At 42.6% G+C, this 13027-nt stretch overlaps 1 protein-coding gene across 5 annotated transcripts in view; it reads right to left on the minus strand.

The window, feature by feature from the left end:
- Positions 1-13027, minus strand: part of tab2 (TGF-beta activated kinase 1 (MAP3K7) binding protein 2) — a 46631-nt gene that overhangs the window by 3601 nt on the left and 30003 nt on the right. For 2 of the 5 annotated variants that reach the window (XM_032542427.1, XM_032542430.1), the window contains exons 2-6: positions 8602-8792; positions 6323-8018; positions 2734-2894; positions 1655-1748; positions 427-522 (exon numbers count right to left, since the gene is read on the minus strand). In XM_032542427.1, the coding sequence (XP_032398318.1) occupies positions 427-522; positions 1655-1748; positions 2734-2894; positions 6323-8018; positions 8602-8703 (2149 nt within the window). In that variant the 5' untranslated portion in view covers positions 8704-8792. The remainder of the gene's footprint in view (positions 1-426; positions 523-1654; positions 1749-2733; positions 2895-6322; positions 8019-8601; positions 8793-13027) is intronic. The other 3 variants (XM_032542431.1, XM_032542429.1, XM_032542428.1) reach the window with 2 other exon arrangements.

Here is a 13027-nt window from a genome sequence, read left to right on the forward strand (position 1 = left end):
CCCTGCAGAGATCTGAGGAGCAGTTAACCATAGTCCTCAGAAATCAACCGGAGGTTAGAACGCCAACACAGAGACAGAGGAAGGGGACGGACATCCGACCAAAAAGAAGGACATACGTTAGAATTTCCGGCAGCAACAGAGCAATCCCGGAAGTGGAAGGTTGTACAGATACAGACTAGGGCCATACAGGTGCTTCTGCAGATGTTGGCCTATTATCTAAACATGCAACACAACTAACAGTCACTTAAGTCAGTAAGTACAGTCTGTAAAAAATGACACCTTGCAATAAATAAATGAATAAAAAGCACATAAGGAATTATACAGTATATCATCTCTAGGACTGTAACAGGGCCAATCCTAAGGATGAAACTGTCAATAGAATGAGGAATAACAAGACATGAACATGCAAACGTTTTCTAAACTTACCAATAGATAAAGTACCTTTGGGTTTGGGTGGGACAGGACCGAGGAATCCAATGTTGTCATAAAAGTTATGGATTGCACTGGGATTAAAGTGTGGTCCTGTAAACAGATTGAAATGAGTGGAGTGAGCTGGGGCTGCACAATTGGTATAGATTCTTGCAAAAATCACACAAAATGACTATAGTACATTTTTATTTGTATTTCAATTAAAACTATAACGAAAACGATGACCGCAGCTGCAACGTCACTCAAAATAATCGCAATTTGACATTTTCTTCATATTGTGCAGCCCTAGATTGAGCACATATACACACAACAAGTTGTTCAGAAAGGTAATCATTCATCACATTTTGAATAGACTATAAAATAATAATGAATGAATAAATGCATCTACAATTAAGTACTGTATACACGTTGTCCGATTTATCCACCAGAAACTTAAACAACCAATGATTGTCTATCCTGTAATATTATACAAGCTGTGGCTTGGTGTGGCTCCCCAGGCCTTGGATCAAATAACATTTCAGCTTTTGTTCCATAGCCATCACTACTGAATACTAACTATAAATAAACAATTAGAAAACTGACTGTTTTTGCCTAAAATTAAATCCCAGGTACCACCAGGTCTGTGACTTGGGTTGGGTACCGCAACCCGGTGCATTCCTACGGTATCTACCGGACGAATGACAATTTTGTGCTTTCCTTGTTTTTTTTTTGTTTCTTTTTAAATATCAGTTCAGGCACTGTTTAGGAACTGGTATCAGGGAAAAAAAACACAAATGATTTCCAACCCTATCTGTGACAGGTACTATTCATTCATGTAAGCAGTCTCTGTCAGCGGTGGAGTGCTGCCAGGGGGCCAATAAATCCTGTGTTACCCACCAGCAACAGGATGCAATTCAGGAAGAAGTGGTAGTTAACAGCACAATGGCAGCACCTTAAGCGTGTGTGTGTGTGTGTGTGTGTGTGTGTGTGTGTGTGTGTGTGTGTGTGTGTGGGTGGTGGAGAGGATGTGAGCAGCTGCAGAGCCTGGATCAAATCTGACCTCCTCACTCAATTACTTAGTGTTGCCTTTATTATTATTATTATTATTATTATTATTATTATTATTATTATTATTATTAGTATTGTTATTATTATTATACAACACAGACTTGTGTAAGTGAAATACTAGTTTAAGCATATAGAAGATTATGTATCAGAGAAAGAGAGAGAACCAACAGAATCATACCTTTTGTTTGAAGGAGATCAATTTCTTTGGTGAGGCAGTCGATGTCGATCTGCAGTAACCTGTTTTTGCATCGCAGCTGCTTCATTTCCTCAATCTGAAAAAGAGTGAGACAGGAAGGGATCAGCCGGCTAGCCATCACACTCGGGCAGCTCTAAAGGTTGGACCCGGCTGCTCAGTCAATGGGGGCAGATCTGTGACCGTGTCAGAAGGAGAGCTGCTCCACTCTCCAGAGCTGGCTCGCCTCGGTAAACAAGGAACCAAGGAGCCAGGGAGCTACTGAGCTCGGCAACACCAGCCAATTAACCCCCCCGCAGCCACGTCCCCCTCTGTTGACTCAACTGTAAGAGCCGACAAAAACAGCTGACTCGACCGAAAGCTTAGAGCGGCACTTGATCTGAACCCGAGGGGCTTCAACAAACTTGCAGCTGCAGAGCTTACATAAACATGAAGTTGTGCAGAAGATAAACGTGGAAAGTTCCCTTAGTTTTCTGTCGAACTGTCGCTTTCACCGTTTTAGCTGCAGAGTGAACTGTGAAGTGAATCTGTGTGCTCTTTCAGTCTCAAACACTGGAGCCATATCAGCCAAATCCTAAACAGACCCTGTAATCAACATAGTTTCAGGAGTACTGATGTGCCATGAGCTCTCTGTCTGTTCAGCCTTTATCTGTTAGTAATAACCAGAATAAAACATTTGTTTGCCGTTATGAAGAACAACTCAGATAAATGCTAATAAAATCAAACTTTTTTTTTTTTTTTAAATTGATTGATCTGCCAAAGAAAGATGTCCCCATTTTTCTAAATTCTGGCTGGTGTTAGCTGAAATGACTATCAACTTATTTATACTTACTGTTCTCAACAACAGATATCAGTTTGTAAAATTAGAATTGAGCGGCAGGAGGTCTACTTGTTAAGACTTACAGGATACCATATATAACTGCAACGTTTGATTCAGTCTGGGGACCTTTGTAGCATTACATACCCCCATATGTCTTCTCTTGGAACTGTCACTATCAACTTAAAGCAAAAATAATCTCAAAAAAGGTTCAGAATGGACACATTTAGGAAATCACTGAGCTTACAGAAGGAATTTGGGAGGCGGAGTTGGATCTCTCCAGCCGTCTCCTGGTCAAGTCGTTTTCCATCTCATTGACCTCCTCTTTTAGCTCCTCCAGCTTCTTTTTCTTCAGCTCCAGCTCGTGCCATAGCCTCTCCATGCGGGCCTTCTGATGGACCAACAACGCTGGAGGACGGACACAGACACACACAGACACACACAGACACACACAGACACACACAGACACAGACACACACACACACACACACACACACACACACACACACACACACACACACACACACACACACACACACACACACACACACACACACACACACACACACACACACACACACACACGTCATCAACCACCTCCCCTGGGCTACATTCATTCACTACTAAACAACATAATTTAGCATGACACAATCAAAAGAATAATATATTAAAGAATGCATGTAACTAAAAACAGCGGATCAACATAAAAAATAATGCTGATAATAATCACTGCTGTGGATATCCAGTACTGACACAGGATGATCTCTGCATACACCAGTCAAACAAGTTTTGAGCATAAAGGAGAGACGGGGGAACCACATCAGATTCTTCCCCGTTGTCTCTCAGACTGCGTTTCATCACCTATTGTGGTAACACGAAGAGATCATCAGTATCCAGGTTAGCACATTGCTGCAGGCACATTCTGCAGCAGTCTTTAATACAGAACCTTCCCTGTGCACATGTTCTGCTCAAGTCTCTACAGCATGTGTCCCATAATTCATAAACGTTCCTGATTCTGTTGACAGGTTGTAACACCTCCTACGCAGACATTCAATGATAAACAACTCTCTCTCCAGCTACACAAAAACACACACTTCACAGCTTATGGCAAGATGGTCTTCTGGTGATAATGTACTTATTCTCCAGTCAAAATGTCCTCGAGCTAAACTGCTACCCGCTTGCTTACTATGAGTCACAGTTTGAGAAGAAGAGCTAAATATGTCAACGGCCCAACACTCGTACAGCTGAATGTAAACTGAACATGATGCGCGTAATGTTACAGTAATTTTAGTTCAGCTATGACGAGGAAAAAGGTGCCTTCATTTTTTACCACGACGGATAATAATAGTCTTGGTGTTTGGCTCTTGGATTAACCCCCCCATTTTATTTATTGTGATAATGATGTTGTTTAAGCTAATCTTCCTTCTTGGCAAACACATCCCACTATTTATGTCATTTCAAGTAAGCTGCAGTGTTTCCTGTGGAGCAGGAGGTTTGCTGTACTCCCCCAAAGAGAGAGGCTGAGTGACAAACAGAGTGACAGCTGACTCATAAGAGCGGGTTGACCTGAAGGAGCGCATTATATGGTGTATGAAATCTCTTTATACTCACTGTGCTGCATTTTTTTTAAACTATGATAGTGTGGTTATGGTTTGCATCTCCCTCCCAGGTGTCCCTCTTCCTTTCCTTGCAGTTCTTGCAATTACAGAATCCAGCATCTACCATTTTACTTCAGTGATTTCCTTTTTGACCGAGGTTGAATAGATATATAGATGACTGACAATACTCTTCTTTACCAAGAAATCAACATGACCCTGTCTTACACATACGGGACACTTGTCGCCGTCAAATGTCTCCTAAACTATCCACAAAATGGAGCTGACAAATAGATCACACAGAGAATAACACTTACTTTTAACGCCTACTGTTCATTGTTGTTTTTTTCAATTCAGGAGATTAGGGAGGCAATAAGTCACACATCCTTATGCAAAGGTTCACTGAAAGATCTGGTACACATCTAACTTTACATTCTAAAATGACATACTGAATTAATTTGTTTTTTAAAAATTATGTCTACAATTTGCTCACAAGATGTGGTCTGGCTGTGTATGGTTACCCAGCAGAAATACTGGCAGAATCAAAAGGGCAATGTCTCATTGCAACAGGTTTTATTTGATGCTTCCAAGACTTAACTGGCTGATAGTTCAAATCTTTTGACGTGTGGTTGTATGTGGAGGTAATAATGCATAGTCAGTGTATTAGTAACACAAACAAACTAACCAATCAAGGCAGTGGTAGAAAAGTACCTCCTGTGTTCTGCAAGGTAAAATTACAGTTATTTTTTTCTCCAAAAAGGAGCCTGGTGGCGTTTATGAGTGTAGATAATGTCTTCAGTTCCCCCCGCCTAAACTAAAACAGGGCTGTCTGACAGCAAGGATAAAGTAGTGAAAATATTCTAAATATAGCATACTTTTTTTTTTAGGTGGTCCTTTTTCTTTTAGGTGTCTCTAAATATATTTAGCTGCTGCTGCCCCCGTCCACAGCAGTACATTGCTTAGCTTCATTGTTGGTACTCCTGCTTGCTTCTCCAAACCAGGAGCGTGCCAACCGCCATCTACTGTAGCCAATACACCGACTTTGGATAAGTACCTCATACAACGACACTTTAAAATATCTAAACTAACCTTTTTAGTCTGCGACTGCATGTGAAACAGGCCTTCACATGCCAACCAAAACCGGGTCTTCAACAAAGTTATGTAATTACCATAATGTTATTCTGCTGCCAAACAGTAACAGTAACGGCTTCAGTTCTGGTGTTAATGCTTAATGTTTAATGAAGTTAGTTGTATGGGGACAGCGGTCTTTATCAGGTACAGTTTTGGTGTGAATATACATGTTTTAAAGCCAAGCAGATAAAGTAGGAGGGAATGGGCTGATGAGGGTCAGCAGCAGAGGCAGCATGCCCAGTGTGAAGCCCCTGTTAGTGGTAGTCTCCGCAGTGCAGGAGCCACAGCCGGTGACTCACACGTAATACAGTCAAAAGCCCAAAAAAGGAAACAGCGGTGTGCTCTGACACGTTTGACTCACACTACAGAATCCACCAGTCTCAGGGGTCGTCGGAGCAAACACTGCATTTAGTGTGGAGGACTCACACTACTGTCATCCTACCGGCCCTCACTGAGCCAGTCACCTTGTATCTACAGTACCTCATAGAGACTGACATGCAGAGCAGCACAGTTTGGCTAAAGAAATACATTACAGTCAATGTTATGTTAAGAGACTTTAAATCACACAGTATACTTTATAGTAAAATTATATTCTTGGCAGGAAGCAATGGAAAAAACATTTAGACCTACTGCTGGTTGCAAAAGACCTGCATGCTATCTCATCAACCTCACAGTTAACATTGGTTTGAAAACTGGTCTTTTTACCATCACGCCATCACTGTACAACCTTTAGCCACTTAACATTTGCTAAACAACCAATAAACGGTGAAGCAAACAGCTCCTACGAGACATCAGAGGCTTACTTGATTCAAAGTGTAAACCATTTCTGGACATTTTGTGTGTCTGTCCGAGCTGTGTGCAGTATTCTACAGTATGTATGCATGAGAGCAGATCTGTGAAAAGAGCTTCAAGAAATTGGCCAACTGTACTTTGCAATGCTCAGTGTAATGTCAAGTATTATAAAAAATTATCCAGAGTGGAAATTAACATTGTATAAAAACGTTTGAAGGATTTGTAATTACTTTATTTATAATATGCTATCGAGAAAGAACTTATGAATACTTTAAAGACAGGATTATGATCAAAGGGATGATACTCAGCATTGCTCACCTTGTGTGTATGCTGCATCATCAGAGCCCATGCTGAGTCTGCGAGGCTCACTCGGTCTCTCCTTATGTGGTGACAGCGGGTCTGAGAGATGGAGGGGGTCTGGCTCCACATAGTGGTGGTCTGAGGGTAGGCTGAGGAGGTTTTTGGGATCAAAAGTAGGGGACACGACTCCGGGAGACACAGCCGGGGGCTTATTGGGGGACACTGTGATTTTAAAAGTGTATTTGGTGTTGGGCTGAGTCACCACCACACGTGGAGAAGAAGCTGTGCCTCCCCCTCCTAAAGAGGCACGGGACTTAGGTGGATGGTGGTGGATGTAGGCGGGGCCCATGCTCACTTGGCCCCCCATGTTCCTGGCCCCTGAGGAGCCCTGTAAAGGAGGGTTGGCTGAGATGTAGACTGTGGGAGGGTTCCTTCCCCCACTGTCATCGCTGGAGGCATTGGCCGAAATGTAAAACTTAGGTTGGGAGCGGGAGCCGGCTGAGGCCATGATAGCCTCCTCAGAGGGAGTGGTAGCAGCAGTAGGCGGGCTGGCAGAGATGTAAACAGTGGGTTGGCTGCGGCTCAGACCAGGGCCTCCGATGGAGAGAGGGGTGGTGGGGACAGTAGCCACCCCAGTTGAAGAGGAGGAAGAGGCAGGGCAGGAGGAGGAGGTGGAGGAGGACCGGGGTCCACTGCTCGTCCGCAACACGGCAGTTGTGGTTGTGGAGTTGCTCCTCTGAGGAGATTCAAGTTTGATCTCTATCTGATTCTTCCGTGGGCCAGTGGAGATGTTCTGGATGTTGTACTGGCTGATGGTAGACAGGGACGTGGGCATGACAGAGGAGCAGGAAGAGGAAGAAGAGCAAGAGGAGACACCGGAGGAAGAGGCCTGACTTCCAGTGGGAAGAATGGAGGGCGCCTGTGGATTTGTGGGGGAGCTGATTGGCATGTAGACATGAGAGGTCTGGTGGCCCTGGGTCTGGTGCTGTGAGGTATGTGAGGAGGAGGCGTGCTGAGGGCCGGACCAGGAGCCGGACATGGAGGAGGGGTGTGAAATCTGGTAGATCTGCTGCTGGGGCTGGGATGTGGGGCTGTACTGGGCCCTGCCTCCCTGGTGGTGGTTCTGCCGGGTCGTACCAGACTGGCTAACATAAGGCCTGATGTAAATAGAGTTACCCTGTGGACTGCTGAGGCCTGACTGTGGACCACCGTGTATGTGCAATGAAGTGGGAGTGTTGCGACCTTTCTGGATATTGGGGGCTAGCGTCACGGTAATGGGGTTGAAGCGTGGCGTCTGCTGGACACCCATAGATGCTCCTTTGACACCCAGAGGGTAGAGTCCAAGGTGCTTTGGAGGCTGCGGTTTGCTTGTGGGCTCCATCGCACCAGACACATTGATGCTGGAGGGCACCTGCACTGGGGCTGACTGGGGCTCCTGCTGAAAGAAGTCACTGTTGGGGGCCTGGCCTGTCTGGAGGGGCCCGTCACTCAGGCTGTGGGCCAGAGTGCGACTGCCGTTCATTCTCAGGCCGTCCCGGCCCGGGGCCACATGCACATTCTGAGACTGCAGGCCCAGGTTCAGCTGGGTCATGTGATTACGAAGCCTGATGAAGCTAGGGTCGTCAGAGAAGCCAAGGTTTCCTTCTTCACTGTACAGGTAGCCCGGACTGACCTGGGACAAGTATTCACAGCAGGCGTCTAAATTGTTGTTGTTCTGAAGAAAATAGAAAGGAATTACACTTATTATGCAACATCAGTGTTTCAAATGAGAAGATGCAAACATTTTATACCATACCATCAAACTATAACATTCTTAACTGGCTTGCTATATTGTACGTTTGCAACTCCTACCAAAGACACATACAGGTTTGTCTATTAAGGAAACTCACCAGATAAATGTTTCCTCTGTTGCAGTAGACAGTAGGACACAGAGGTACAGTCAATAAAATCACACATGCTGACATAAAACAAAACACTTGTTGATTTACATCAAATTTATAATTTTTCCTCAGATCATTCCTGGCACTTCTCTCTCATGATTGTATTATTTGTTATCTGGCTGAGTATTAACTGCAGTCCTTCAGGTAGTAATATTGTTGGACTCAAGTTAAAACGACAATACTTAGCAGCTGTGACCACGATGAGACTGATATATATATATATATATATATATATATATATATATATATATATATATATATATATGGATAACTTATCATTAATAAGGATAACTTATCAGTCTGGCTTTACTCAATCATCATCATCTTTTGTGGCATCAGACATTTGAACTTGCCCACCTGCAGAACACACTGGGAGACAACACCCTCTGGGACTTCAGGGAACTTCTGGCGCAGGTCATGCAAAACCTGAATGTCAATCTGGTGGCTTCCCTGGGCCATTCGTATGTTGCCAGGTCAGGACTGCTTGTTCTGTTCAGCGCACTGGGGCGTCAGTCGTGGCAGCAAACCGCCTTCATCTTGAACATCTTCTAAATTTAAACAAAAAAAGGAAAACATCTGATAAGAAATGTGACTCTCAATGTGACTTTTGTAAAAACAACATACACACAAAATCCAATCTTTACACTATGAGATGGAGAAGTCTATGTTTTGTTATTATGCTACGAAAAAAGAAGCATGTCCAAGGGACAGGGACAACTAATGTGTCTACTGCAAGTCATTAGATGGCATTTGTTTTAAGAAGCCCTTCTCCACACGGAGCTCCTTAATAAAAGGGTAGCAAATGAAGGATACCTCTGACTGACTACCGTGAAAAACAGCCTTTCCAACTGATCTTGACATCAACATTCACTTATTAAGGGCAGAAGGAGGGCAAACAGTAAGGCAAGGCAAGGCAAGGCAGCTTTATTTGTATAGCACATTTCAGCAACAAGGCAATTCAAAGTGCTTTACACAAAATCAGTTAAACAGATAAAACACAAGTAAAAACAGTTAAAAATCACAAGCATTAAAAACCGGTAAAACACATGAATAGACAGTTAAAAACAAAGAGAAACATAAAACACAAGAATAAAATTTACAGTGCAGCATAAGAAATTTAAAGAAAGTAGTCTGGTCTGGAGGAAAATCTCCACATAAAGTTCTCTTAAGCTCCAACGTAAGACAGCTCTGCAGAACAGTTGATTCCCGAGAATCACCGCTTTATTTCCGACCCTTCAGCACAAAGACAGAGCTGCAGGACTATAAATTGTGTTGGCTGACAGTCTCACATTCACTTTTATTTATCCCATGACCCTACAATAACCAGAAGGCTTTTCCAAAGGGCCTAAAGGGCAAACTTTCTTGCACATACAGTGAACTAAAAAAAAGCAAGACAACAGTAGGGCTGTGTAGACTTGTGTGCAGCATTTTCCTTAGTGCTCTTGAGTTGCATATTGGCAGTAAAGATCCTGCTGCTGACTTATAGTGCTACAACAGCGTCTGAATGAATCACAGTTAAACTGCTATTGGGAGAACTGCACACAAGAGAATATGCATAAAATAAGATACATTCAAACTGCATGCTCACATGTACTCCCCAAACTTCACAGTAAATAATTGGGAATAATGTTCAGCTCACACAACTTTAAGAAAACATATCCCTTTCAAGCTCTATTTTTTATGATTTAATGAATATGTTTGTGCCTGTAATGGGACGGTTGCTAGCATAATGTCACACGAAAAGGGTTACTTGAGTGGCCCAAGTCCTTTAGTCTTTCCTTTAGTCATTCTGAATGATCTGTCAGCCGTTCGGCTCTCTAGGACTCAATGACGTGTTGTATTTGCTGGACTTAGAGCTGCGAAGATGATGATTGCAAACCGTTGGAAACCACCTCATGACTCATGTGGTCTATATGGAGCTCTCTACAGCGTGCATTCATGGAGCGCCAGGAAAGACCCTGGACACTTGGCTGGGCATCACTGAATTGTTGAGGCTTTAACATGCACAGGTGTTTGGTCCCTTGTCTTGTATCTCTCTATGTCTCTGCTTCTGCATGTGTTGTTTTGTCTACCTCCCTCCCGTCTCTCTTCTCTATGTTCGTTTTTTTGGCCCTGGGACGAATCCCGAGTTGCAGTATATTGTTTGTAATTGTTCGTCACTTGTTTATAATTTCTAAATGTCTTGAAGAAAATCTGAATCAATTTCAAAAATCGTCACCAAAAAATATTATATATTATAATATTATAAACACCTATCGGCGTACCTTAGAAAACAGATCCACAGCACCACAGTATACAGTCAGTGCTATCTCTATTCACCCTGTTCTCAATTTACTTTTTAAATAACTTTGATTATTATTATTATTATTATTGTTTTCAATGACTTTGATTCTCATTTAATTTTACGAGCCGACTGCATCACAAACGCTACTTCTTTCTTCTGTGAGTATTAAACAGACTGTATAAAATAGGTGTATAAAACAGGCGCTGCAATGCTCTCCCTCTCGTCATTGGAGCATCAGTGTTTCCAGGCTTGTGGTGATGTGCGATGTGCTATAGGCGCCAAAAGAAATCTATGTTTGGTACTGGCAATTTGTTTTGTTTTCTCATGGTTCATGTGTGCAATAAACATCACCCTTTGTGAGAAAGAAATCGTGGCAGAGAATGGTGATATCAATTCTAAACAAACATTTTTTTTTTAAACTGAAAATTCTAATCTTCCTGACGGAGGATTTTTGCAGGGCTGATGTACTAGACTGCATCTGTTTTACCTAGGTGTTCCCTAATAAACTGGCAAACAATGCATGTTTTAAATGTTGGCTGTTAGAAAAATGCGTGTCTGGTAGCTGTTCACCGACAGTTGTGCTTGACTGTTTCCTATCCACAGTCTACGCATAAGCTCCACTCGTACCTGGGAGCTGGCCAAGGCAATCACACTATTTTACTACTGGCCACCGTGCAACTTCACCACGGCAGACAAGGCTTTGCTCAAGACACAACTTGCCTTGCAGTTGTGTCTCATTCACGTGTTGGACCCAGGTTTAACAAAGCTAGTCCAGGGATTCGATCTGGCACACCCTCAGCTACAAGTTCACTTCTCCAACCATTACCCGACGACATTAAAAGGACGAGAAATACAGACAAAAGGGACGTGGAACAGAACAGTCATGAGAACCTAAAAGTCTAAGCGCATGACAGCCATGTCTTGTGTTATCCCACACTTTTCTTCTAACCGCAGTCTTTCGAAACATCTTCCTGTGGGAGGTTCAGATATGCCATTCAAAACATTGTGACACATGAAGCACACCCTGTTCTCCTCTAGGGTGATCAATGTACAGTAGTGTGATGCAGGCAGAACGAACAAGTGAGAAGCCTCTTGACAACAATCTTAATACATCAGGACGTGAATATTGAGGCCTGAAATAACACTTGAACACACACATGTATTTAATGATGAGGAAAAGTCAACAGTGTGCTTCAAATCAAACTGGACTCTTATTTAAGCGAATTAGGCAAAGTATTTCTCTGAGCCGCTGAGCTTCTGTCTTATCTCAGCTATGAGGATGTGTAATGCTATAACAGAAAAGTTGTAACTTTGCAAAACATCTGCATGCAGCTGATAACAGGAGGACTACTCATTTGGCTACTGTCAATAGAAGTATGCCAGCTGCAAGAAGAGGCTGAAACTCAGAGAGAGGGTCCTGAGCTACTAAGCAGGAAACTGATTGGAAAAAGCTTGTTCAACCTACGTGACACACATTCTGAGATACTATAAAGCCCCATGTGAAAGAGAGAACTCATCAGCATCTAAATCTGGATCAGAATCTTGCAATACAAGGAAATTTAAAGTTTTGCAAGTAAACTATTAGTCTGTAGGATTAAAAAGATGCAAACCAGAGGAGAACAGTCATATCTGGCATGACGTTTAATCAGTCCCTCCAGGATTGCGCGATGTTGCGAACAATTCAAATTCAACCAATCACAGTGAATTTGGTGCGACTTGCAATTTTGACCAATCACCGCAACCGAAAAACACGTACATCACATTTTTTTCCGTTTCTCATATCAAGAGGAGACGTGTGTGACTCAAATATCTCACATTTAACAACAAAATGTACAGCAAAAACATCTCAGACTGTCCTGCCAACCTGTATACATTTTAACATCTTCACTCTGAAGTCGCTGAAAAACACACACACACACACACACACACACACACACACACGATAGGAAATTAACTTTAACCATTTTTATATTATACCAAGATTTGCAGAATGGTGAGGTTCCTAGGAAAACTCAGCCAGAGTAGATTTATTCTCCCCGAAATAAGTTTTATTTTTAAAGAATTATACCCAACAAAAATAAGTACCTTTTTTGCAATTTACACCATCTCTCGCAACTTCATTGCAATAAAAATACAAAAGACACCACAACTTGTATTGCAATTCTTTTTTACAAAAGCTCCCGCGAAATGAGGCAATGTCAAAAAAAGGCAGAGAAATCCTGGAGGGACTGTTTTAAAGCATTTTCCATCTCCTCCAGCAAATTATGTCTACAGGAAATGAGGCCCTTAAAGTATTCAACACACCACTTTTGGAGCCTGTACCTGCTTAAATTACAGGTAGAGAGGAGACATCACTGCACATAGCCAGAGAACAACAGTCCACCGTTCAAGCTGTGCTCAGGAGGCTGGGTAGACTCAACCATTGTGGGAAAGGAAACTCACTACTTGGCGTGTGACCCAGTTACAGGTCAACAGTGTGGTTAGATTGTTTCCTGGCTT

The sequence above is a fragment of the Etheostoma spectabile genome, chromosome 18, assembly GCF_008692095.1.
Source record: "Etheostoma spectabile isolate EspeVRDwgs_2016 chromosome 18, UIUC_Espe_1.0, whole genome shotgun sequence".
Taxonomy (NCBI): domain Eukaryota; kingdom Metazoa; phylum Chordata; class Actinopteri; order Perciformes; family Percidae; genus Etheostoma; species Etheostoma spectabile.